We start from the raw sequence: 27,416 nt of genomic DNA, 5'->3' as shown, positions 1-27,416 counted from the left end.
TCTTAAATTAGTCCAAAAAAAAATGTGCAAAACGCTGTGGGGCTTGCCTAATTGTGTAATACACACAAGTTGGGAACACAACACAGGGTGTTACATTTAAAATAGGTCCTGCTCAATCTTTTTATAAAAAAAAAAAAAAAATTAATGAGCAAGCGCGGTTCGCGGCTTCCCCTATTTCCCATTAAATCACATTTCTCACGAATCCTTGACGAACTGTGCATATCCTTTAGTTTCTATTTTATCCACGAGGGAATAGTCCCCGCTTTCTATAATCTTCCCTTGGTGCATGATATGGATATAATTTGGCCTGAGTAATTCCAGTAGCTTCTTATAATGAGTAACTATTAAGAAGGAATTCTTGTCATTGGAAAAATTCGTAATAACATTGGATGTTAATTTGAAAGAGTCTACATCTAGACCGGAGTCCGTTTCATCTAGGATACAAAAGGAAGGCTTCAATATTAGCATTTGCAAAATTTCATTTCTTTTTTTTTCCCCTCCACTGAAACCATAATTAACAGGTCTATCTAAAAATTCCGGGGTCAGTCCCACTTTTTTTATTTCTTCAATCATTAAGAGGTCAAATTCGGTGGCACTGATCTCGGGTTCGTTTCTTTGTCTCCGATGGCTATTCAACGCGGCTCGTAAAAATTCATTATTCTTCACCATGGGTAATTCCACAGGGTACTGAAAGGCTAAGAATATGCCGCACAATGACCGCACATTAACAGGTAATTCGTTTAAATCGAGTCCCTTATACTTTATACTACCGCTGGTAACTTTATAATAGGGATGGCCAGCTATTACTTTGGATAGCGTCGATTTTCCAGAGCCATTTCTCCCCATAATGGTATGTTTTTCGCCTAAAAAAATGGTAAGATTTATTCCCTTTAGTATTTCTTTTCCTCCTTCTACTTCTATTGCATGCAAGTTGGTTATTTCAATTAAGGGCATTTTTTCATTCCATTCTGGAGATTGGATAATAACTTTTGATTCGTCATCTAAATTTTTTAGCAAAGACAATCGACTAGTGTCCTCGTTGGAGTTGTCCATATGTAGGGTTACATTATTTCTTTTTTGCAACTTTTTATTTTTTATTTTATTCAACAGAAAAAAAGGTTTCACTGTATCCTCTTGTCCACCCTTTAACAGAACAACGTTTCTTACATTTTGCCTAACCCGCATGCACGTCGTCAGGTCAAGGAAAGCAACCAGTGCACAAACAATCGCTTCCCACTTGGCCGTTCGCATTTTACAAGTGTCCCGCCCACACACGTGATCTCACATGGGTAACGTGCGTACTTATATTTCTAGCTGTTTTTTTTTTTTTTTTTCCCACAATTTGAAAAAAAATAAAGAAGTGTGAAGATTTTACGGAGGCGCAAACACTATTTGCATATTTCTTATGACAGAGGGTGAGGGGGGGGATGAGTTCCACTTTTCGTGGGTAACTAAAAGTTGGTCCTCTACGTCGTCATTATGAAGTTGGCCGTTTTGAAATTACCGCTGTGACATTAAGCGACAGGGTTTGGCAAAGCAGGTTCAAAATTTACCTGTCACAAAAACAGAAATACCCACCAGGCGAATTCATTCCCATATGCTTTTCCATACACAGAAATATGCAACGTGTTAGAATTTTTAAAAAGCTTTTAATGGAAAAGGAAAAGTGGGATTGACTTTATATATCCTGAAGTTTTTTTTTTTTTTTTTTTTTTTTTTAAATCGGTTTACGTTCTGTTTAACTTTGGAAGATGCAACATTTGAAAAAAATTGCCAATGTCATTTTGTCCGTTCTGCCTCATTGTTTTTTTTTTTTTTCACCACCTTATGTTGCACCCTTTTTTTTTTGTTTTTTCCTGTGCACATTTTTCATGTTCTCTTGGGTAGTTCTTAATTATGGATTCACCTTATTTTATGAATGTTAAATGTGCATATATATATGTGTTTATATCCTTTATGGCTGAACCCAGGTGTAGTTCCTTTGTGCCACCCCTACGTTCCTTTTGCATATTCTATGGAAGGGAAGAACGTCCAACAGAAGCGACACCGAATGAGTGAACTACACTGTGATGAAGTTTCTATAGTAGCATTATTCTGTCCATGTAGGAGTAGCGGACGGCTTGGTTAGCCAAGTCCTATATCTTGCGTGGCGCAAAAAAAAAAAAAAAAAAAAAAAAAACAGCATATTAGCGAGAGGCCCCCTTTTTCCATGCCAAACTGCAAAAGAGGCAAAATTAAATCTGTCTGCACAAAGACTACAAAAAAGATCAGTGCAAAATGAACCCCAAACCGTTTTATAAGGCACCAAAAGTAACAAAGGAGGAACTAGAAAAAGAATTTGACAAAACATGGTGTCATCGCAAGAGTAGCTGGGACGAACTCACAGATGCGTCACAATATACAGAAGAAGAGTTGCTACATAGAAGAACAAAACAGGACATGTGTAAATCAAACTTCTTCGCAGAATGTAGTAAGAAAAAGGAGCAGACATGTATACTTTTTAAGTGCACGTCTAAAAAGGTACACACATATATTCACGCTGCAGTTGGGGATTTCATATGCTTGGAAAACGGGTCCATCCCAATGCATGGAAAAATGAAAACTTTTAAAAAAAGAAAAAAAAACCCACATAAAGTTTTTTTTTTCAGCGAGGGTACATCATATATAAATAAACCACCTGATACATATGATGGTAGCAGCGATAGTGTTGATAGGGGAACCCCCTTTGAGCACCACAACAGGAGGAACTACAATACCAGGGGGACTAAGTTAGACACTGCAAAATGGAGAAGAACCAGGGGAAAAAACCTAAATGAGAAGGAAACCATGTCGCCGCCTATATTCGATGGGAAGTGTAAGAACGATGATCAGCACAATATTGAGCACACGACTTGTGTAAAAGTTGCAGGAGAGGAGAAACGCAATGCAAATAATGGAAGATCGTTTTGCATTAATAAGAATGAAACGAGCGTTCCCCGAAGATGCATGGATGATGTGATATATCCCTACAGTTTCAGTAAAGCCAACGAACAAGAAAATATCCTAACAAACAAAATGAACAAATTGGCAAGCGGAAAGTTACGCTTAAGGATAAGTGAGAAGAATAAATTAGACAAAACGTTACAGGTAGCAGTGGAGGGAAAACTAAATGCAGGTTCCACTCACCCTTTAAGCAATTTACGCAAACGAATAATGCCCAGAGGAAGGACAGAAAAAAAAATAAACTACGGAGGGTACATTGTAAAACAAGAAGAATCAAAGCAGGTAGCGGTAGGTTACGATATAATGTCGAGTGATAAGAGACAAAAGGGAAGCCCTCACGTGCGATTATGTGTATATAAAGAGAGTACACGAAAATCTGATCCGACATGCCCCATCGATTTTGTTCAAATGTGCCCATCTGTTGATGACAAAAGAATGCAAAATTATCTGAATGAGCAGCTTAAGTATTATGGATCCAACATGAGAAGGGAAAACCTCGAACAGATTTGTCTCTACCTCCGGAAAAGGCCTCAACGGAGAGCTCCCCATGGACTGGCCAGCAGGTATACTGCACTGTGAAGCTGACGTGCATTCTTAAGAGGCACATTTTTACTTTACTCTTTTAACTACGTAACGGCGTCGGTCTCTTTAAGCAATGCTGCGCATCACTACATCCGCTATGCACCACTGTCGCCACTACGCATAACCATTGTCTTTCTCTCTCCCCCCCTGCTCCCTCCTAACCAAAGCCACCGCATTGGCAAGGAGCACCCAAACGTTCCACCTCGTCCGTGTCAAACTTGCAAAAAGGATATAAACCTCAAAAGGTACATAATGGACGGAGATGACAAAGAAAACACCTCGACGATGATTACTGACGAGAGGGATGTGGACCCTGCAATATCAGACCAAATAATGAACCAAATGAGAGGTCGGGAAAAAGAAAAAAATGAAGGAGAAACGACGAATTTAGCACACAAAAATAAACTGACGCACGAGTTAAAGTTAAAAAAATTCCAAAACGAGGAAGAAATCAACTTCTCCACAATTTACACACATTTAACGAATGAAAAAAAGATTTTAAAAAAAATACTAAACCAACAAACAAGGAAAAATAAAAAAGATTATTTAAAAAAATTAATTCAAGTAAAAAAATATATTACCAATTTTGTTACCTATTTTGAGCAAATTCTTGCAAAAATACAGGTAGAAAAAAATGAACCATATGACCCAACATACGATGAAGACAAACACTATCATATTAGTGCCCTCCTAAAATTGGTGGAGGACGTTATAAGTATTCTATCTGATCATTTCTATCACGTGAAATAAATTATGGACAAAAAAAAAAAATATTACACTCAAGTGGGGTGTGCAAAAAAAAAAAAAATTCCCTGTGTCGCCCTCTGAAATGGGTGTGAGAGTACCATTTGGTGATCAACATTGAGGGAAATGTGGTCTCCATCATTTCTGCGTAACAATGGAAGAACAGGCGAATCAATAATTCTCATGTGGAGCATTTTGTGTGGCCATTTCTCTCATCCCCTCATGTAGAGGTGGGAAAAAGGAATACATGTGTTCCCCAATGTGTGTGTCATTTTTTCTTGCCCAAAAAATTGTTCAACTTTATTTTGTCGAAGAAACTTATCTTTCCTTTTGTGACTGAAAAAAAAAAAAAAAAAAGGGAGGGAGGGAGCGGGGACGTGGAAATAATCGCCGTGATGTGAACGAACTGGTGCACCATAATAAGAGGTCTTTTTTTTTCTTTCTTTTTGGAGGCTCATAACTTCACTCTATCAATTAGGGCCCCCCCCTTAGGCCTTTCCTTACAATGGTTATTGAGCTTGTATGTGATATCCTTTATTCCTGCTTCCACATCCTGTGGCTCGGTCTGCAAAAAGGGGAAAACGGCTCAAGCACTATAGCAAAGCAGAGCAGCCAAACGGGGACAATTCCGCATCGAAGAGCTATCAAAACGTGCTGCGGCGCACACCCTCATGACGTGGTTCTCCATTCTTACCCTTTGCGTGTCCAACGAGATGCCCCGCAGGTGCAAACCTAAACGAGCTTTCGAAAAAAATGTAAAAGGGGAAAAAAAGGGGTGAGTAAAGGGCTATTATTCTTGTTTTTAAAGAAAAAAAAAAATACATATGTGTGTGTGTATCTGTGCGCTCTCGATAGCAATCTAAATGAACGACTCGATTAAGCTCTACATCATGAGCAAATGTGTCCTTTTAGGACGCTCGGAGATTTACTAAAGAGGCCTTTTTTTTTTTTGGCTCTTCCCCACAGTGCATTAAGCGTTATTTGTGGACTATACAATAGTGCATCCCGGTTCAAGGCTCACCGGGAACGCCGCCCTCTGCTATGCCTTACCATTCGGGGTGCTGATCCAGCCAATTTCATCCCCTAAATTCTGCAACCCCACGAGATCGCGAGATTCTAGTAGCAGCACCCTGGACCTCTTTTTCGGAAGTACCAATTCTACCACGCCTAAGCCAACTTCATGGGTTGGTATTTCCTGAACATACAATTTATCCACATCAATATTAAATACTTTTCTGTTTCTTACTATGCTGACTTTGTTAGAAGCATAGTCAAAGAGAACGGTGCACTTTCTCGTGACGACGTTCGATTCGGCTGAAAAGGGAGAAATCAGGATGAGAGCATGGGGGTTTGAAGACGCGCTGGTATGTTTCACGGGTGTGCGTAAACCCTGACTCGGTTCACTACTCTCATACGTTGCTCCGTTACTCTCATCACACCACACCACGCGCCTAATTGTTCGTGCACCTTACATAACACTATGTGAACGTAGGCCTGGAATCCCCTGCTGAGATACTGTTGCCCTTTTTTCTTTTCTTCCTCCAAAGGTCCATTCACTTGTTGCAACCCCTTTTTCGGAAAATCTTCCTCCGTCCTCACTGCAACCGAAGATGCGCTGGCTATGTGTTGTGCCTCCTTTGATTCCTCAGGGTCTGATTTTAATCCGCTGCTCAGTTGATGGCTCGATTGGCGGCTCACATGTTGACTCTGTTGGTGGCCCCTTTGCCTGCTCAGCGAGTCACTCAGTTGACGCTCTACATGGTCACGCAAATTCGCTGAAGCATTTTTCGACATGTCCGCGGAGGGACTCCTAGAATGTTCACCCAATGAATTGGAAGTCTGTTTCAAAATATTATTATCAATTGTATCATCAGCATTGTTAGGTAATACGTATGTTGGAGAATTTATGGGTCCGTCTTCCCCATTCAGCTTTGCGTCTTCTGTATTGAACCTTGGTGAGCTTACCTTAATGCCATCCCCTCCATTATAATTTGAGTAATCATTTGGTTGGACATTTTCTGGTCCATGGGATCCTCCCCCAGAGGCTTCTCTGCGTTCATTTAGTTCGTTCAAATTGTGATCGCTTCCCTCCAGGGCAATCTCCCCCTGGGCGACCTGCCCCTGGGGTAGATGATACTTAATGCAATTTTTTGAACTCTTCCTACTCACATTATGCGACGTAATGCTTATATCTTTTAAATTTTCGTTAAAGACAAATTCTTCAATTTTTGTGTCCATTCTTTTGTGACTATGTGTCTCAGGATTATCTCCCTCCGCGTGACTCTTTTCTATAATGGATGCTAACTTGGCCAGTGAGTAGGTTGCAACCGCCACAGATTCTTTGCTTTCTTTTACTTCTTTTACTTCTTTTCCTTCTTGTACTTCTTTTACTTCTTTACCTTCTTTTACTTCTTTACCTTCTTTTACTTCTTTGTATATGTTCATATATGCATTATCCTTTTTGTTACATATTATGGAGTTGTCACCTAGCTTAATGTTGTTGCCCTTGTTGGTGAGCTGGCCAAAGCCCCTGATTGGGTGACCTCCTTTCTTCGCGGTGAAGACGCCGCGTAGGGGTTGTGTATCTGTTTGGAATTTTTCACCCCTTTTGCCCTTCTGAGCCAATTTCGATTTTTCATTCCCTATCACCTTATCGCCTCTGTCCATTTCCCCTTTTTTCTTAGCTGTTGAGCCAATACACTTTCGAAGCAGCACATCGGCCCCCCCTCTGCGAAGCCTTTTTGGCTTCTTTACCTGTCCGATTTGGGATTCCCATAGGGGGGGATTTATCTGAGGTGAAATTGAATGGACTGCTTTTTGCCCTTTGGCGAGATGTACCTTGCCCAGTGGCTGCTTCTTCCCATGCCCCCCATTAAGGTGCATTTTGATTCGTCTCAAATTTTGCGATTTCCTAATGGGACCCGTCTCCGTATCAGTGCAAAGGTAAATAGCCTTGAGGTATTTTTCCTTCCTCCTTTTCAACTTTGAAAAAATGCTCTCCAGCGAATTTTCTTTACTACTCCCTGGGCAGCCTTCTCCTCCCTTTTCAAGTGACCATTCATTTGTGTGGACAGGGGTGCGATTAGTTCGAGTAACCTTGGCTCTCTGTGCGCCTTTAATTATTTTTCTTTCCTTCTCAACATTTCCCTTTTCGCGCTCTTTTTGGTCGTCTGTCTGGCTTCGTTTGAGAATGCGAAACGCCATGGCCTCTGCGTCGTCATACAGATGAACTTCCCTAATGCTGAAGATGCTTCTTTTGTAAAAGTCGAAAGATTCCCGTTTGCCATTCAGTTCGTGGTCCCGAAATATACGTTTGCATATGCCGTCTCTCCTTTTTGTGATGACAATTTTTTCCTTTTTTTTCTGTTCATTCAGGTAGCAGAAGTCGACATGGTCATCTGACCACTCGTTTTCCTTAAACGATTTTTTTAAAAAGTTTTCATTTTTTTTTCCTTTTATGAAAATGTCCTTTATTAAAATACCACTGGGATCTATTTGGAAAATTATTTTTTCTTTTTTTTTCCTATTCAGTATGACTTTTTTATTTCCTACATAGAAGACGTTATTTCTGTTGAAAAAGGTGTGCCCTTTTTGGGTTGTACCTTGTTGTAGCTGTCCGTCTGTGCTATCCTGCACCTCCGACTCCTCCTCCTCACTGCTGCTGCAAAAGAAATAATCGTACTCATTCATGCTGATAATATTTTTTTCCTTCCCTCCGTATGGTGTAAAGAATTCAATGGTGGCATTTATATTGCCATATTTATCGGTGCCAAAGGTGGTGATCGTTTTATTTATTCCTAACAGGATATTTTTCAAATCACTTAAAGGATTCATTCCTCCCTTAGAGAGAGACTCAACTGGAGAGGAGGTATTGCTTCTTCTTTGCGTAAACAAGTATGATTTACTCTGACAAATGCGGTTAAATTTTTTGCTCAATTTTTTTCTATCCTGCAATGCCAAATGTGTATCTCCTAATTGGAAAAATCTGAATGGCTTAATCTTCCTGTGCGGGTCGTAGTATTCTGTCTCGTTTAATTCTTCAGCCGCGTACAAACATCGGATGCTGTTTCGCGTTGTGAAATCGTTTTCTAAGTAGGTGTCATCATGTGGGGTTAGGAGTCCTTCCAAATGTGTATACTCCTCTTTCGCTGCTGCTCTATTTTGTGTGCCATCCGGTAATCCATTCGTTTCTTCACATGGAGGCTCCTTTTCTGTAGCGGAAAAAGTGGCGGCACAAAATATTCAGTCAAAAGAGTGGGACAATATCGAATGTACAAAAACGCTCAAGTGGAGGCCACGCATGACGGTTTGTCCCCCTTCTGAAGAGAGAACTTCCAAAAGGGATATTTTGGCAGACCCTTCTAATCACCCTCCCCAAGCATAAACACGCTTAGTCCTTTTCAAATTTACACCTGTCCGTGTCTCCTTCTCTTGATGGGGTTCTTCATCCTCGGTCTATCGGCATTCGAATGAAAAAAAAAAAAAAAAAAATAATAAAAAAGATGAAGTCATAAATGTCGACATACATATACAAATAAAATAACATGAAGTAAAATGGAGTAAAATATAATAGACCAATGTTGAGTCACATATTGTTACCCCATCCGCGCAACTTATCGCGACTGTCACTTGTGCATGTATTTTGTGTAGTGGCGCATCAATCACAAATGTCCCCCTTTTGCTTTTTTCTAACGTACCAGCGTGTCCTCGCCAGAAGCCCCACACATGTCACCATCCCTTGGCGTGGGTAGTTCCTCCCCCCACTGCTTAGCCACAATGTCCTCATTGTTTTTCATTAACAAATGAGACAGCGTGTCGCACATGGAGAATAGTTTCTGCAAATACTTTTTGTTCTTATTTTTGCTTTCCTTCTCCTGCAGGAGTGAGAAGTAAAAGTAGAGAAGGAATCAACCGATGCACCAAAGAGGGGGGAAAAGAACCCCCCTCATCCCGCATATGTGTTGACACCCCATACGCAACATTACACATGAATGTGTGTTGCCCTGTTCACTTTCCCCTTTTTTCTTTTTTTTCTTTTTGTGGAGATTACTATCAAGGTATACAATTCGGTCGCCGCGGAAATGGCCTTTTCGACCTTCTCATCGATGCCTAAAATGGGGGAAAAAAAAAAAAAAAAAAATGAAGAAATATGTTCACAAATTTATGGTGTCCACATTTTTCAACACGCGCAAGAAAGGTTTTAATAGGGTGTCCCTCTCAAACGCCATGTTATTTTTGTTCCCTTTAACCTTGGTTAAATTTGTTTTGCGCCTTTCTTGCCTTCAGTATTTGCATGCACAGGACAAGAACCAAGTGGAACTCTGCTCAGGGAGGGGGCAGTGTTGATGGGTGACGTATTTACACATCGTGCTGGTTAGCACGTCGCATGGTGTGTCATGCGGACCCATGATATGCATGCATCATGTGTCCCTTCTTTAAAAAAAAAATGACACTTGCTGTTTTTCCTTACGTTCGCAAATTATTTCCCCTTTGACTCTTTCTGCAATGTGTAGACTGTCCATGCATGCGCGGTTTATGGTGTCTTCCAGGGGTTCTTCAGTGGATGTACATGGAAAGGGGAAGAATAAGAAAGGCATAAAATTAGGGAACCACAAAAGAGTGTAGTTTCTCCGACATAGATTGGAAAAAACACCATTTTCCTGTCATACATGGATATATCCCTAACGTAAGCGCAGGTGCACTAACCTCTTGCCAAGAGAAAAAGCTTTCCCTTCTTTTTGGCGAAGCATGATGGGGCACCAACTAACTGATGTCGTTCGTACGCACATGAGCCGCTTCAGAAAAAAAAAAAAAAAAAAAATGGAAAATTAGTAAAATAGCCAAGTGGAAAAATATATGTTCCCTCTGGACTTTCTAAATTTTGAACGAACAGAGAAATTTTAAAAAACATTTTCACTTACGCGTTCAGCTTGGGCTCTCCGGGAAAATCTACAAGTTTGTTTTTATCCATTTGGAAAATTAGGATTAAAGGAGGGGCTCGGTTTCCTTATGATGTCTCTGTGCCAGCGATTGTTGTTAACGCCAGTGGAGTACCAAGTTGATAGCTGGCTTTTTTTTTTTTTTTTTTACTATATTTTGTTTTTCTTCGTTCTGTGTTGTTCTATTTCGTTCCATTACGTTCCATTTCATGCAAATTTTTTTTTACACATGGTGCAAAATTAGAAAGTTTGCATTTTGGTGACGTACACAAATGGGAACAATGCTCAAGGTTGGCGCTATACATTGCACAGGTGAATTTTTTTTTTTTTTTTTTTTTTTGTGCCCACTAGGGTTTAAGCGCTTTTAAAAGGTGCTTTGTGAAATTGCCCGGGGAAGTTACATTCGCGCCGGGAGAATAACCGTTTGAGTTGTTTTTCCCCTTACGCATTTCATTTAGGCTTTTTTAATTTTTTTTTTTTCGCGCAGTTCGAGTTATATCTTAAAAAAAAAATTGAACGTGCGCGAATTCGCCGCAATGCATGTTTTTTACACATAAGAAGGGATTGGAATGTGGCAGGGCAGAGTTTCGCACACCCGAATGGAAACGCGTGGGGGGGGGAGTAACCAGGAAATCATGTCACAGCTGACCACAGAACTGATCACACAAGTGACGCACGAGCCGACACCACCCTGTCGTGGAGGAACCCTACAGCAACCATTTCGATGTGGCACGAATAACTTCAATTTGGAACAACCGGAACAGAACTGTGATTTATGAAAAAAAAAAAAAACACTACAACGTGGTTACCACGTAACGATGTTATTATGTTGAGGCGAGAAGAGTGAACGCTGACTTGGTGTGCTCTCTCTGTGAGGAGAAATAATTTTACTACAACGGGGGGGGATTAAAAAGTTTCCGCCTTGGAACTATACGCGCAAGTAGACGCATACATGTCACATAGTCGGATAAAGCTGCAACTAGAAGTCCATCCGTGTGCATGCTCTTCCATTGGTTGTGGTAAGGCAGGGGAAATTGCGAAGAAAAATGCAGGTCGTTGTAAGATCTCTTTTAATGCAACGGGGAAGAAAAAAATTATTATTTTTTTTTTGTTACCTTTTGGGCGAACCGCTAAAGAGAAAAAAATATATATATTTTTTTTTTTTTTTTTTTTCCCTCTGTTTTTTATTTTTGTTCCTTCTGCCGTCGCTGTGGGACTTCTTTCCCTTCTGATGCGAACGCTCATAAATATGTCACCTGACCGACGTACGAACACGTGGCTAATGCGTGGACCTTTTTAGCTGCGCCCACAGGAAAGGACGCATCGCCGCAAAATGTACAACGCAAAAAAGTCATATTTGCCAATTTAGATATGGCGAGTTGGAAGGCATCCTGAAGTAATGTACCATGCATATATGCTTCACATAAATGGAAATTTAATCCCCTTTGAGGAGATTCTGCCTGCCCCCAAGTTTTGCCTCCCGGCCTACGGCAATAATCCTCTCTCCGTGTATACAAAACAAAAGATGGACCAAATTAGCGAGAAAAACAAACGTTGCGATGAAAAGAAGGAGAGGAAGAAAATCCATTGCGCCATCCCAAAATTTATTTTAAACAATGAGTTGTTGCAAAAGGCTATAAAAAAATGCTTCCCAGAAAATTACAATTTCGAAATATATAAATGCATTGACATAATCTTAAGGGAAAAATTTAAGAACATCGTTTTGCAGTTACCTGAAGGTTTGCTCATTTGGGGATTGTACATTTCAGAAATTTTATATTTTTTTTGTGACTGTGTGGAAGACGTTATTATCCTTGGGGACGTGACCTATGGTGGATGTTGCGTTGATGATTACACAAGTGAAAAGTTGAAGTGTGATTTGATCATTCATTATGGCCATTCCTGTTTGGTGCCTTTGACTGTAACCAAAATACGATGTATTTACGTTTTTGTGGATATAAAATTAAATTCTTCCCATTTGGTAGAAACCATAAAAAAAAATTTTAACAAAAGTGATATTATTTTACTCCTTGGCACAATACAATTTTCTTGTCTTGTACACAATGTTCATAACATTTTAAAGAAAGAAAATTATTTTGACCTTTTTTTGCCCATCCCACAAGTGCTTCCCCTAACCAAGGGAGAGGTACTCGGATGCACGTCCCCCAATCTTTATCGCGTCCTCTATGAGCACGTTGTGAGAGAAGGACAAGGGGGGAGTCTGGCGGGGGAGGAGGAACAGAAGTCCAGTCAACATGGCCGCTCACCAAGTGCGATAGCAGAAGGGGAGAAATATCCCTCTGGAGACATTCCCTCACAGGAACACAACGATACCTATCACAGTGAACAGTTTATTATAAATGAGTGCAAAAAATTTTTACAGAAAAATCAAGTCAAAATTGTTTTCATAGCAGATGGGAGGTTTCATTTGGAAAGTCTGATGATACACAATCCTGATTTCTCCTTCTACCGATATAATCCATTTAATAAAGTAATAACGACGGAAAAATATAATCACTCCCTTTTTCACGAGATAAGAAAAAATGAAATAAAAAAATGCTCCAATTGCAAAAGTGTGTGTATTATTTTAAGTACTTTGGGAAGACAGGGAAATGTAAACATTTTACAAAACATTTTAAATCTGGTCAAACAAAAAAAAATATATTTTTTTATCCTTTTATTGTCAGAAATATTTAATGAAAAATTAGCCTTGTTCAAAAATGTGGATGTGTTTATACAAATAGGATGTCCCCGGTTGTCCATCGACTGGGGCAATTACAATTCGAAACCTCTTTTAAATAGTTATGAGGCTTATGTTTTTTTGCAGGCAGTTAAATATAAAGAGATATACCCCATGGACTACTACGCCAGCTCGGGGAACGAGTGGACTAACTACGGCGCTGGGATTGGAGACATAAGTGAGAAAAACCTCTCCATGCGCGAAGTCATTCGTCGGCGTATTCAGCTGCGAAAAAGCAAAATTAGCATTCGATATCAGTAATGGGCAGTGGTGGAAAAGAAGAAAAAGGGGAAGTGTTAACCTGTGTCCTGTCTACACGTATCCATCCTTTTTCATACGTGTGCTAGTTTTGTCATTATGAAGATAATTTTTTTACGACTTTTTTTTTTTTTGTGTACATAATTTCCCCATTCACGTGTTGCGAAATGCCAACCGATAGCTTTTTTGTTTTCCCTTTTTTTACATTCCTTTCAAAGGGCAAGTTAACACTCCTTTTTATTAACTCTGAGGTATTCCACAACATGGGGAAACCAACAGCATTTGTTAGAGTAACAACTCAGCATATAAAAAAAAGCACACCATAAATGAGTGCGCGCGCGGTTTGAAGTCAATTTTTAACAATTTTGAAAAAAAAACGTTTGCAAAATTTGGGAAGGAAAAGGTGTCAACGGGGGTGGGGGGGGGTGGGGGGGTGGGTTCCTAAAAAGAGCCTTATAATTTTTTACGTACCTGGTTGCTATCCTTTGGGGCAAGATTCATCCCGTTGCATATTCTCCCATGGATGTAGATTTTCCGCCCGATCTCTGCTTCCACCTCCATTTGTCAAAGCCATTTTACTTTGCTTTCAATTTCAAAACAAAAATACATGTTGCCATTTGGCCTTTTCTCCTGCGCAAATATCTCATGCGACACGCACCTGTTAGAACACGGTTTGGCAGAAACGCAAGTGTTCTGGAAAAGTTTCCACGATGCCGCGTAATGATCCGCAAGTACGCATATGTATTAAACCTGCCCTTTAACGATTTGCGTTTCCAGATTTACATATTACGTTGTTACTTGCGCATCGTTCAGTTGGCATTTTCTGATATGAAGAAATCGAGTGGGAAAATTTTCTTAAGGCATTTTTGCTTCCTCACCATTTTCCTTATCCGTTCATCTGTTCGCTCAGTTTTTTTGTAGATGTTTTTTTGCTATTTTTAATTGCACTACACAAATGCAGCGTTTTTTTTTTTTTTTTTTTTTTCCATGTTTCCCCACACTTCCTTACGCATAACAAAAAAAACAAAGCGAATTGTAAGCGAAAGAGAGATCAATCAAATTTGCAGTTAAATTAACATTTGTCAATTTTTAAAAGTTGCAATTTTGCCTGTATGATGTATATTTATATGTAGCTTATTTTATCTACTTGCAATATTTTTTGCGATAGCTTTTTTTTTTTCGTTTTACTCACAGAATTAATGTTTTGCCCATACGCTCCTGGGAAGAGAGTATTGTTATATGAGCATACTTGAAAATATTTTGTATGGACAGTATGCCCGCACTTTTTGCACGAACTTTTTATGTTGGCCCATTCTGCTGTACGCATGCGTGGCCGCTCGCGTATAAACCAGCTTCCCAGGGCCCCAATTGGATCTCCATAAGCATTTCTACTTTACTAGCGTAGCGCCATTTGCGGCTAGCTTCCCCCTGTTCAGTGGTTCGTTTGGTATGCCACGCGCACGATCAGCGCAGCGGCCGCCTTCACGAACGCCTACAGTTGCATATTTTCCCTGCACCCCCCATTTACAAGTCCTCGTGCTTCATATTAGCATTTCCGGCACTCTATTTGTACGTATAGCAAAATAGGAGCGTCACATGTTTGCCTTAAAATGATCTCCAACGTTTGAGGAGTTCTTGGTGCAGAAGACTCTTCCACGTAGAAGGCTTGCAGGGTTATACGCGCGCGTGTATATGTGTTTGTATAAGCCATTGAGTAATCTGCGCGTATTCGCAAAATACAACAACACATTGCGCTATCATTTTTGCACCAATCGAGTTGTGTGATTTTGCACCAACCCCGTTTTCGCCCCATTCTGCGTTTCATCATTTGTTATTCTCCCCGTGCATGCTCATTTCGACCTAGTCGTTTGTCCACTACCCCCCCGCGGTCGAAAGTGCTCGCCCCTGTTGAGCTGTGAAGCGGCATTGCGACATTTCTGCATTGCGGCGTATCACTATTTTGACAAGGCGCCGCTTTGCCGCATCACCACCTCACCTCAGCGTGACGCTCCTCAACTGAAGAACGAGCAGGGCTCGCCCACCCCCCCCTAAAAATGGAGGAAATAATCATCCACATGATCATCATCGCGCCACTAACAAAGTGGCTAATGGGACCGAATAGGTCTTGGAACAAGGGAAAGCGAGAGTACGGAGTGTACATCGCACTGACGCTGCTGTTCTGTGTGGGCATATACGAATTGAGAAAAACGAATCAAAATTTGTACGAAGTCCTACAATTAAATGCTTACGCAACAAAGACAGATATTCAGCAGGCCTACAGAAGAATGTCCCGAGTGTACCATCCGGACAAGAACAAAGAACCTGATTCATTTGAGCGATTTAATAAAATAAGAGAAGCATACGAAATCTTAACAAATGAAAAAAAAAAATATATATATGACAGATTTGGAGATTTTGCTGGTAGTGAAATTACCAACTTTTTTTATGTGGAAATAATTATAATAGCCATATTTCAATTTGCCATTTCATTTATATTTGGCTTTTTGTATACCTATGGCAAAGACAATGAAAAGTATCGAATTTTAATTTGTTTGTATATTGGTTTAAACTTTTGTATAGAGTTGATATTCAGATTTAGCACCGAGAGTACTCACTTCCTTTCCTTTCTTCCCATTTTTTGTCACTACACTCCTTTCGAGAGGATCCATTCTCTGAGGGTGCTAGTCCCCCTTGTGATGAATGCCATTCTACTGGTTGACGTGTACTTTGTTGATGAAGACACCGACCTGTACGTTTCCACCTTTTGCGAATATGTCTTTGAGAACAGCCACAAAACTATAAAGAACTTGGACGACGCGGTTATCTTCTGTGCCCGTTTGGTCGATGGTAAGAAGCGACACCAGAATGGCGTTCATTCACCGCATCGGGATGTGTGCGAAAATGTGATGGTTGGGCAGAGTACGGGTTACTTCGATGAATACCCTTCTCTTTTCCCTGCCTTTCCTTTATGTTTATTTTTGCATCCCTTTCTCCACCCCCCCCTTGTGCAGGCAAAGTGAGCAAGGCAAACAACTTTTCCTGGAGAGAAAAGGATCCCTACAGCGACATTGCCAACGTTGACCAACTGGAGGATGAAGAAACGTATGACAAAAAGTGCGAAAGAAATGATTTGTTTTATAGGCTTTTACATAGCGTGATCGAAACGAGCACAGAGGAAGTGGACTTGAAAATTCCCAAAAAGGCTCTCTGCCGTCGTTTTGACTGGTCCAGATTTTACACGCAAAGCGTTATGGAGAAGAACACCGAGGAGGTGAGATTAGGAGGACCCACAAGTTGCGAAAATGGAGCGCACAGCGGGGGGCAAAAAAGAAAAAAAAAAAAAAAAAAAAAAAAAAAAAAACATGCCCAACTTTGCAATTAACCACGCATGTGCATGTAAATTATTTCCCCTCCCTATGTGTGTGCAACTCATATTCCCATTTGCTTATTTTTCCTTTTTTCCCCACTTTACAGAAAGACTTCGAACAGAGCAACGCGTCCAAAGGAATTCTATTTTCATCTCTGTTGTACTTTATTGGTTTGATATCTCATTTGGTATCCAAGTGATTTGAAGAAAAGAGGTGTGTGTGTGTGGGCTTGGCCTGTGCGGCGCGTTCGTTTTAACTGCGCACATTTGTGGCATATCAGCGACACACACATTTAAAACACCCTACCGCTGCGCACATATAGAAACGTCAGCGGTACACAAATTTGACTTTTTAATTTTTTCCCCTTTTAATCCCCTCCCCCCCCCTTTTTTTGTTATTTCGTTGCTGCCAATTTTGCTGCGATTTATTCTTTTTTTCTTTCTTTCTTTCTTTTTTTTTTTTCTGAGCATATATTACCGCTCCTTGAGGGTTAACTTTTTAAATACCATGTTTTTGTTCTTCATGCACAGTTGTGGGAAATACACAAAAATTCGCTTCTCCCTTTTTTCTCTCCCTCTCTCTGCGCGCGCAACACGCTGCTACAAGCATCAGGTGTTTTCTTCCTTTTTATATTTATTTTCCAACGCTTCAACTAAGTACTCCATTGCTGCAATTTTGCCAAAACGGAAAAGACAAGGAAACACATCATGTGGGGGTTACCCAAACAGTGCGGCAGACACAGAAGAGGGTTATCATCACAGGAACATTCTCAACATGGAAAAGTGAAACTGCTCCACGGTCTCCTGTGTTTTGCCTTACGGTCGCTGATGTTGCCTTCTGGTGGGGGTAAGTCTGGGGGGACAGAAAAAAAAAACATATTAAAATGAAATAATGTACTCCTAGTAGTAGGAACGCGGCATGGATACACTCCCCCTGTGGCACATACAACTGTGTGCATATGTAATTATGCAGTCACATAGAATCACATGTACATGCGACTCACTCAGAGACATGAAAATGAAATTCAGGTGGGACGGCAGGGACATGTCGAGTGACTTCAGGTTGGGGTTCAAAGCTCTGCTATTTATTAAGTCCAGGATGTCGTACTTGTTCTGATACCCAGGTGGCATGTGCCTGCATGCGTTTCGAAAAAGGTGTTTCACAGATGAGAATATGCTACGGAAGGGTTCGAATTGGACCAAAGTGGTACGAACCAAGAGGCTCATCCATGGGCCATATGGTCAGTACAAACGAGTATATAAGTCACACACAAGTGCAACACACGCTCGTGTCTTTATTTCTCTCCTTCTGGTGGCTTATAACATTTGCAGTTCCTCGCAGGCCTCCGGTATTTCAAGCAGTTTAGAAAAATTTTCGCTCACAAAAAAGTCCTTAAAAGAGACCGCTACACAAATTGGCGAAAAAAAAAAAAAAAAAAAAAAACGTGTCATTTTTCATTTTATGCACGAGTGTACATAAATGGCGGTAATATTAATTAGGGGGGCAAAAATGGAAAAACATCTGAAGCATTTTTTCTTTGTCCTTTGTGATGGCTCACCCTTCTTCGAGTCGAGGCCCTGTAAATTTCTGTTATGAGCAAATAGCAAGTCGGACAACCCAGATGAGTAGTCATTTGCGTTATACCTCCTTTTGCTCCCAAGATCTGCATTTTGGTGATAGAAAAGAAAATGGAGCGAAGAAGGAAAGGGACATGTCAGGGTGCGTTAGTAGTTATGTATATAAGCCTCCTTAAAGCTACACACTGGTGAGTGCCTCCCCCTCTTCCCCATTCAGAGCGCGCGTAGGAAGCGAATCCGCAGCGCAGGCTCTCACCCTTGGACAAATCGTTTGCTATGATGGAGTTAAATTTCTTCACGAATACCTGCGCGGTGGAGGTGGGATCGAAAAATGAGAAGTCCATGGGTTAAAAAAAGGTGTCCATATGCGGCAAGATAGGGGCACGCAGCCAACTGGACAACTATACCAATTAGACCATGAATAAAAAAAGATTAATCCCCCCCTTCTCCACTAAAAATAAATGCTTTAACTTACTTCATCTTTCGAATCATCATAGTCCTGCATCCAATAAAAGGACACCTCTCCTGGGGGGAGAAAAAAAAAAAAAAAAAGATAAAAAAAGCACGAATTTATATGTGTGTGCTAAAAAGCCCATAGAAATGCAGCTCGTCGTTTGGTCACTTTTCCCATTTGAAAGGGTAACCCATTTGGGCATATATTCTAATTTTCCTTTTTTTACCTCGCAATTTGTTCCTGAGGAGATACACGCGCCCAGTTGTGCACTGCTCAACTCTTTCGAGGGATATGCTTTTGGTTAAAATCAAATTGTCCTAAAATGTAAAGAGATGGGACGACACATACGGTTAGTATGCTCATGTGGGAGGTGCTGGAGTCTGTTCGGTCATTCAACATGTTCACGTAAGAAGAGTCTGCATTATTTTGGGGGTAATATTTTTTCGCCTCTAAAAAATACCTCAACTTTGTTATTTTCCCTGCTGATCCACTGGAAGTTGTACAGATTGTCGCATATCTGTTTTTCATTTTTTCACAAAAGAAATATGGTTGGCCAGTTAGGAGGGGGAAAATATATATATATGCAAATTGAGAAACGAATAGAAGGACAAGTTAATAAACGGGGGGAGTGGAAGAGTGTCCACACATCACTTCTATCCCTTCTCGCCGTAACTCGCGAAAAGGAGTCCATTATGCTGTCGAAAGGTGTGAAGCCATTTTTTTTTTTTACCTTATAAAGGACAAGTTTGCCCTTTCGGTTATCGGGCTTCACTGTCTTGCCATCATAAATACACTTCCCAGCATTTATTTCTAAGTGAATTTTCTACACGAAAAGGAAAAAAAAATAATAATTAAATCGTGGGCACGGGTTTAGTGCTTTCCCCCTTTGTCATTCACACATGTGCAGTTTAATGACACAAGGGGGGTGGGGAAGGAAACAAAATTGAACAACCACACTACAGATGCCTTTTTGTGTGTATTTATCTTCTTGTGGGGTTGGAACCCAATTACGATCGAATAGGTATCCGCACAAATGCAGTGAACACGAAAATCCCTCGGGGGCAAGCTCCCTTACCGCTGAATCCATTTTCGAGTTATCCTTTTTGTCGAGATGAACACGAGTCCTTATCTCTGTGATACAGGTGTTATTCAAAAATGGGTAGAAATAAAAATGGGGCATTAACCCTTGTTTGGGTAAAAAGCAGGACGAGGGAAATGAAGGTACAAATTGTGAAATTCAACACAAGAGCAATGGACTTGGAAAAAAAAAATATAAAACTTTACTTTTTGGTGTACTTTATATACGTGTATACATATTATGTATACTTATATAACTTATGCGTGTACGTTGCGTCCCTGTGCCGGATTTACACCACTAACAAAAAGGAGCGCTTTTCCATATGCTTATTATTATATTTTTTTTTTTTGGCCCATTGTCAGCGGTGCATAGGCGCAGCAATAATAACCCACACGCTTACGTCGAGTAACCGCACAAGTTGTGACATGTCCCCCTTTTAAAGTTCCTACGTGAAGCATATCTGAACGACTTGGTACCCAGGAGGGGGAAAGGGAAAAAGCAAGCCGATTTTCCTTTTCAAAAATTAGCTTCCCTTAGGTCGCTGCATATATTGTGGAAATGGTTGTGCCTGGTGTGTACGGCGTTGTTAACGACAGGATGGACGGGTATACACATGAATATATGTACATATGCAAGTATGTTCTTTTTTGTGTGCCCTTTCATTTTAGTGCTCACGAAATGAACATCCTCACATGTGGTAAGGCATCAAATCCGTATTAACACAGTACCCCCGTGAGCAGCCTTTTTCTATGTCGGCAAATTCGATAAAATAGCTTCTTTTTTTTTTTTTTTTGTTTTTGCAACAACATTTATGGTCATTCCTACCGTTGCCATTATTTTGGCGATGTTTAATATCGAAGGGGATGATAACACATTGGGACATATTCGATTATCCTGAACGAACATTTTAACGTTAAATTTGTTCCATATGGGTTTTTCACAAAAGGAGCGGGAAAACCTTTGGGAGGGGAAAGCTGTGAGGAGAACTGCTTTGCAGCAAAACACCCCTGCGAGGTTGTAGCACATATGCACACTTTTATTTACCAAAATTGTTTGGCTTTTTTTTTATTTTTTCTCCTTCCTACATACTTATGATGAATATGCGGTTTGGTAAATAAAAGCACTATTTTGAAAAAGCGGACAGAGCAAATACCAAAGTGACACGATGCTCTGAAAGTTTGTTTAAATGGAATCTCCTCAGCCGTTTAAAGTAACATATCACGAGTTCAGTAATTCATCTTTTCATTCGTAAAACGTTGTCAATAAATATGTTCGCCTTTTATACATATATAACGACAAGTGGTTAGGGTCTGTACGAGAATTATTTCCTCTTTCGAGAAGACACCAAACGGAATGTCCTGTCCATTCCGTGTGCAAAAATTTTTTTTTTTTTCTATTTTTCCCTTAACAAGTCATAATTTTTATTTCACAAAAAAAAGGCTAGCTTTGCGAACATTGGTGTTTTTTCAAAAATGGCTAATTTAGTTTTCAAAGAACTATAAAGTAGCCCAACAAAAAAGGCAGGAAACATGATATAAGCTTCTTTTTTATAAAGTACAAATATGATCGCGCACAATTGGAAGGACAATTTCCATCAATTTTGGTAAATCTGCAAAGCATGCATAAACGCAAGCACTTTTTCATTCTTTAAATTGCGCGTGAAGAAAGGGGGAAACAAAGAGCAAAGTCGCCACTTTGTGTTCGAAAAAGTGAAAGCTGCTTCATTTATGAGTGAATAAAAAAAATGCGTTTCGCGTGAAATGACGTACATAAACTTGTAGCGCGTATGAGCACTCGCGGGTGATGTTACCGTACCAGCGCAGTAGGGGCCCTTTCCTTTTCATGTACCAGCAAAGCGTTCACGCTTATATTTTCAGCCAAGCTGTACGTACATATTACTATAAACGTAACGAGCAATATTATATATTATGCGCTTCTTTCCTTTTATTGTGCTAAAGTACATTTGAAAGATTTTTTTTGTTTTTTTTTACAAAATGTAACAAACTGTTGTACTTGTGGTTAGTGCCTCCCAGGGAGCGATTGACAAATAATATTAAATGATTGGTGTATTTTTTTTTTTCCTTCATTTTGACTAAGGAAGAGTTTTTAACTCACCTGCTAATGGGTCACGTCATTCTTCTACGCATGCATTTTATGCTCGGCCACTTTTGGGGTCATCCATTTTGTGCATTGCATATTTCATAAGTATTTAAATAAGCATTTAAATTTAAGGCAGCTGAATGCCTTGGGGTCAGGTTTTAACCCTTTTCTAAAACGTGCATAAAACGTTCTGCGCAAACAAAACGTTCGTGTCAGATCCGTTGAAGAAAAAAAAAAAAAGAATTAAAATTTAAAATAAAGCGCAAAATTAAAAGCAAAACAAAATTAAAAAAGCTTTCTTTTCAGGCCTTGCCCAGTAGTCGGAATTTCTTCCAATTATATTACTTATTTGTTTTTGTTTTTTTTTTTTTTTGGTTGTTTTCATGTTCTTTCTTCCGCATTCGTTTTTGTATACGAAATAAGTAGGAGAAAGAAAGCCCGCTTCGTCCTGGACTATCAAATGTAGGTTTTTTCGTCTCGTATATAAAAGATACCTCTCACAAAAGAAGGCGGGGCGTACGTTTGATGCCGCGCCTTGAATATATGCGCATGGCAGGGACATTCCCAAGAGATAAATTGCTCCGCATGTGAATGTGGCTTATATACTCAACGCATTTAGGACACTACACGTGTAGAAGCATATATCCTGCGCCATTCATACACATCATATGTGCACCTTATGTTTGTTTTAAATGAAACCCGTTATGATGAGAAGAAAACCGTCTCATTTATGTACGTGTAGAGGTTAGTATATCACTGAACCGCTGTGCCCCTGCTCATATTTCAACTCCCTCTTCCTTTTTGCAGGCCCAGGATCGTTCCTTATCCAAAGCACTATTGCACATATAAAAACTCCACAGGGTGTTCAAAGGACACTCCATTTAGAATAAAACGCCATTATAGAAATAGGACCATGAACATTTATATGTACATTGTTATATATATAAACATATATACAATAGTAGATTAACCCGAAACTACTTTTTTTTTTTTTTCTCTCTCCTTTTTTTGGCAGTTCGTTCTGTAAGGTACTGTTAAGTGTTGTGCCCTGCTATAGTATGTAGGAGTATCTACGCATATGTAGGTATGTCTCTGCACGCATGCAAGCTGACCTACCCTTTGTGTGCATATGTACAGACGTGCACATTTTGCATGTGTCAAGGGAAGGACATTTTTCATGTGAAGGTTAACAAAAACTGCTATGCTCTCATATGTGAATTCTTTTAATATTATTAAAAAAATTGAGGAAAGAACACTTTTTTTTTTTTTGAGGTGGATAAAGAGTAGGATTTGTTCTAAAAAGAGCAGATGTGAGCTAGCCTATGTGTAAGGTGGCAGGGAGGCATACACCCATGTGTACATATATGTATTACATATATGTATACATATGAATGTAGCTACGTACCTCACATTGCGTCCATTCTCGTATGTGTTTATATTAGAACATACGTATAATATAAGAACACAAGCGCACAAACGTCTATACGCGCTTGGGCGCGCATACACACGTGTAACAGAAGAAACGGCAATTTTTTGAACCCTAACCCGAGAATTGGATATTTTGAGAAGAGGTCCATTTTTTTCCCCCGCACGAGTTCCTCGTTTTGCCTGTGTGTGTTTTTGTTTTTTTTTTTTTAACAGAGTTACACTGTGTGTCATATTTCGGTTGGTTGCCTCTGATGTGTTCTTTTTTGCAGTAGTGAGTGTGTGTTCCAGCCATACGTACGTATACCTACATGTATATAATTGTACACCTTTATGCGTGCACACATTTTTTTCGAAAAACACATTCACCCATCGTAAGTCAAAAAAAAGGAATAAGAAATCGGACTGTATGAATATTCAGTGCACCCAGGATCAACAGTGTCGTCCTTTCCCCCGTCACTTAGCGAATCGAGAGAAAGCTGAAAGGAAAAAAAAAAAAAAAAAAAAAAGAATAAACACATACATATATGTATACATATAAGTGTATATGTATTACGTGTATGTGCACGTTTGCACTAAGACATCCAAACGCGTAACCATCAGGAGTGTCCATGCAACGCTAAGCGACAACGTAGAAAAAAAAAAAAGCTGCATACAAGAACAAAAAAAATGAGTGCACAGCGAATGGTAGCCACATAGGACAGATTGCCTGTTGCTCCAATCGAAACGTGAAAACGTTAGAGATGAGCAAAAAGTAGAAAAATAGAAAAAAAAACTTATTGTAATATTTCACAGCAGAATAAAAAAAAGGAACAAACAATAATAGACCTACAAAATTTCCCCTTCTTTTTTTTTCCCATCACTGCAACAGTTACATGTGTTAATACGTTAGCCGTATGTGTCTTCATGTCTTTACATTAAGAGTGTTTACTGTGTGCTTATCTCCTCCCAAGCGCAGGCATTTTTTTTTTTTTTTGTTGTGCCGTCGTTTTGGTAATACATATGCAGATGAAATGAGTGCTCAAGAGGGACAAACCAATCGAGGAGACCTTTAAGTACAAACGTTAAGAAGAGTTAAAAGCGGAACTGGTTTGGGGAAGAAACGTGCCAAGGCGTCCGAGGAGGGATCTGTGCCCCGCAGTTTAATTGGTGATCGCTATTGGGTGCGCGCCAAACTTGGATGCTAACTTGACCGCTAGCTTGATCGCTAGCTTGATCGCCACACTTGGACGCTTTATAAAAATTCTCCATCCCTGTGAAGCAGAAGCAAAATGATTGACACGTTTATCTATTGGAATTTTCGGGGGAGCAAAGGGAACGCAAATGTGTTAAGGATCTCCCTGCCTTGTAGTTACAACACGATAAAGAAGAAGATCCTGGAGGTGACCAATTTGAATCTACAAAACAACTTGGACATCCTCCTTTACCACAATAACAGAGTGTTGAGCGAATATGAAAGTATACAAAATGAAATGCTGATAGAAATTCAGCGGAGCAACGTAGATGTGGTTAAAGAGTTGCTACACAAAAGTAATAATGCCTATTTGGACAGGAACAAAAACAATGTGCAGGACAACAGGAGGGGAGGAGCTACGCCCCTGTCTGGTGGGAGACAAAGCGAAGTGCGCGATAGTAAGGTAGATGGTACTAGTACGATTGGGAGCACATATGATAGTGGTGGAATAGGTGGCAGCCACAGAGGCGTAGGAGGGCATGAGGGTAAGCCAAGTAGCCTCGATCTAAACAGACCGCTCAAGATGAGTCGAACTGCAAACTACCCATACAGTAGTAAACAGCCATGGAATGTCTACAACCGAAATGCTATAAGTGTAAAAGAAAATAATGAGGAGGATGATGAGGATATGAAGATTCAGGAAATGATGGAAAAAAATAATCCCTATTATCAACGTTCAGATTATGCCAAATCTAGAATGTTAAATTATTATAAAAAGGACAGAAATAATGTTTCTCAATTTTATATGAACAATAAATTTAAGAAAGTAGCCGCATCCCCTTCTTCTACTCCTTCCGCATCTGCTTCTTCCATTGCGAAGAATTTAAGTGGGTACAATTCAATGTCCTCCACTTCCCTTCCCAGAGGAGGAGAACACCAGTTCCAAAACGGAATGGCAGGGGCGTACAGTAAGTTTTACAAAATGAGGGGTGCCTCACAGAGTAGTGGCTATGGTAGTGCGATGAGTCACAGCACTTATGCAAACTCGAGAAATCAACAGAAGACAAAAATTGGTAATAACAGTGTGAGCAATCAGGATACAAGCACAAAGTATGTGTCGCCCGACTACATATGTCACATGTGTGGGAAAAAAGGGCACAGTATTAAGAATTGCACCATGAGCTCTTTTAACAATAATAAAAAAATTAAAGTACCCACTGGAATACCAACTAATTTTTTAACGAAAATTAAACCAGAGGATATAAATAAGTATGACCAGATTTATATTCTGAAGGATGGAAGTTATGGAGTGTTGAAAGATGTTGAAGATGTTAGTGGAAGTGCATACCTATATCGCAGTGTTGATGATAAAATTAATATTTACTTGGGTGTGAATAACAAGGATAGTAGTAGGAATGGTCATATGGATGGGGATCAGGGTGGTGATGGAAGGGGAAGAAATGCAGGTGCTAACTCTGGTGGGAACCTTCTTAGCAGTACCAATCAAAATGGGAATGGCAGTTACCCTAATGAGGAGGGAGACAAAATTTCCAATCTGTACAAATGTCTGTTATGTAAAAAATTGTATTCTTCCCCAACAACGCTACCTTGCTGTGGGGAGACATATTGTAAAGGATGCCTATACAGGTATAATAGAAAAAGGAAAAATGATTACTCTTCTTCGCAGTTCTCGTCCTCATCAGGGTACCAACAAAATGGGGATGGCAAATCTCAAATGATGAAATGCCCCAATTGTCACAAGCTTATAAATTCAGATGCCCTAATCATTAACACTAACATTAAAAATGTAATTGACACAATTATACGAAATCAAAAGGTCACTAATGCGAATAAGGACGAGGAAGATGTCCGCGGTGGGAATGCCTCGAACGGGGTAGGCACCAATATGGCAACCATAGGTGGTATGTCTCACATGTCAAGTGATAAGAACGCCACTTCATATAACAGAGCAACCAACGGAGTTACTAACAACACTGAATCCTCATCGTCCCGTTCTGTTCCTAATGGAAAATTATATCAAAGGCAACCACTCCCCAGTGGAAGCTTCCCACCAGGTAGTGACCTTCCCAGCAAGAATAGTAGAACAACGGAAGAGCAAAATTCACTTCACAGTAGCAGCCTCTGCAACGACAATGAGGATGAATTTCAAGACAATAGTTTCAACCCCCTAATTAATTTACCCATTAATCTGTTAGAGATACAACGCCAACACGATTTTGCTGCGGCGTATATAGCCAAATATAAAATGAGGCGAAAACCTAAGCGGAAAAGAACTATTGACCTCGAAATGCTTTTCATGACTAAGCGAAGAGTGTGCTAGCGTCAGAGACGCAGCAAATAGGGGGCAATAAAATGGAGTCTGCATAAGGCATATGTCCTTCTTTTATAATATATGCCTATGTTCCCTGTGCAGACTCCATATATTAGAGGCGGTCACCCCATTTGGCACATTTTTGTTTGAAGTTCCCTTTTATTTTCCCCACCCTCTCTCATGTCATGTAATCGTCCATTCCTTCCCAATTTTGACCTTTCACCGATGTACAGAAGTCTCTCTTCTGGGTTTATGCCTCTTTAACTATTTAGTCTTTGCTCTTTGCGCACACTTCTTTGTTTCACTCTGCTTTGTTTGGCTTCGTTTGGCATCGTTTCGCTTTTTTTTTTTTTTTTGTTTTGTTTTGTTTCCAACGCATGTCTCCTGGCACAGTTGCTTTAATTTTCTCTTTTGTTTGCTTAACAAGTTGCGCTTTGGAGAGCAGACGATCCTGCTCGTGCGCTTGCCCCAAAGGGGCGAAAAAGAACATACTAAGGCCGACGAACACCAACATTACTTAACCAACCGTTCACGCCGTCCACATGAAGACGGCGACAACAAAAAAAAAAAAAAAATACATTTCGAAGGTAACATATTAATTTTAAACTTTGCTACTACTGTGTTTTTCATTTTTGAAAAAAAAAAAAAAAAAAAAAAAAAAAA

General features: G+C 39.9%; 7 protein-coding genes across 7 annotated transcripts; 4 read left to right on the top strand and 3 right to left on the bottom strand.

Moving 5' to 3' along the window:
* Positions 1-195: 195 nt before the first annotated feature.
* On the bottom strand, positions 196-1,251 carry AK88_00576 (FeS assembly ATPase SufC; the record flags this gene model as incomplete). The annotated part of the gene is made up of 1 exon (XM_012478224.1): positions 196-1,251. The coding sequence occupies one exon, from the start codon at positions 1,249-1,251 to the stop codon at positions 196-198; it is 1,056 nt and encodes a 351-aa protein (XP_012333647.1).
* Positions 1,252-2,277: 1,026 nt separating this feature from the next.
* On the top strand, positions 2,278-4,314 carry AK88_00575 (uncharacterized protein; the record flags this gene model as incomplete). The annotated part of the gene is made up of 2 exons (XM_012478223.1): positions 2,278-3,545; positions 3,732-4,314. 2 exons carry the CDS (start codon positions 2,278-2,280, stop codon positions 4,312-4,314), a joined length of 1,851 nt encoding a protein of 616 aa, XP_012333646.1.
* Positions 4,315-4,762: 448 nt separating this feature from the next.
* Positions 4,763-10,279, bottom strand: AK88_00574 (uncharacterized protein; the record flags this gene model as incomplete). The annotated part of the gene is made up of 11 exons (XM_012478222.1): positions 4,763-4,873; positions 5,003-5,040; positions 5,359-5,622; positions 5,781-8,519; positions 8,697-8,763; positions 9,006-9,182; positions 9,359-9,417; positions 9,558-9,629; positions 9,779-9,862; positions 10,015-10,103; positions 10,230-10,279. The coding sequence occupies 11 exons, from the start codon at positions 10,277-10,279 to the stop codon at positions 4,763-4,765; spliced, it is 3,750 nt and encodes a 1,249-aa protein (XP_012333645.1).
* Positions 10,280-11,772: 1,493 nt separating this feature from the next.
* On the top strand, positions 11,773-13,248 carry AK88_00573 (uncharacterized protein; the record flags this gene model as incomplete). Its single annotated transcript, XM_012478221.1, has 1 exon — positions 11,773-13,248. The coding sequence occupies one exon, from the start codon at positions 11,773-11,775 to the stop codon at positions 13,246-13,248; it is 1,476 nt and encodes a 491-aa protein (XP_012333644.1).
* Positions 13,249-15,299: 2,051 nt separating this feature from the next.
* Positions 15,300-16,812, top strand: AK88_00572 (uncharacterized protein; the record flags this gene model as incomplete). The annotated part of the gene is made up of 3 exons (XM_012478220.1): positions 15,300-16,092; positions 16,257-16,516; positions 16,720-16,812. The coding sequence occupies 3 exons, from the start codon at positions 15,300-15,302 to the stop codon at positions 16,810-16,812; spliced, it is 1,146 nt and encodes a 381-aa protein (XP_012333643.1).
* A 409-nt stretch (positions 16,813-17,221) lies between these two features.
* On the bottom strand, positions 17,222-19,731 carry AK88_00571 (uncharacterized protein; the record flags this gene model as incomplete). Its single annotated transcript, XM_012478219.1, has 10 exons — positions 17,222-17,280; positions 17,433-17,465; positions 17,617-17,747; positions 17,937-18,018; positions 18,172-18,276; positions 18,447-18,495; positions 18,666-18,715; positions 18,871-18,961; positions 19,375-19,467; positions 19,720-19,731. 10 exons carry the CDS (start codon positions 19,729-19,731, stop codon positions 17,222-17,224), a joined length of 705 nt encoding a protein of 234 aa, XP_012333642.1.
* A 4,787-nt stretch (positions 19,732-24,518) lies between these two features.
* AK88_00570 (uncharacterized protein) lies at positions 24,519-26,762 on the top strand (the record flags this gene model as incomplete). Its single annotated transcript, XM_012478218.1, has 1 exon — positions 24,519-26,762. The coding sequence occupies one exon, from the start codon at positions 24,519-24,521 to the stop codon at positions 26,760-26,762; it is 2,244 nt and encodes a 747-aa protein (XP_012333641.1).
* Between the last annotated feature and the right edge of the window lie 654 nt (positions 26,763-27,416).

Source organism: Plasmodium fragile, assembly GCF_000956335.1.
Source record: "Plasmodium fragile strain nilgiri unplaced genomic scaffold supercont1.4, whole genome shotgun sequence".
Lineage (NCBI taxonomy): Eukaryota > Apicomplexa > Aconoidasida > Haemosporida > Plasmodiidae > Plasmodium > Plasmodium fragile.
The sequence above is the reverse complement of the archived record's forward strand: the minus strand, read 5'-3'. Positions and strand labels throughout refer to the sequence as shown.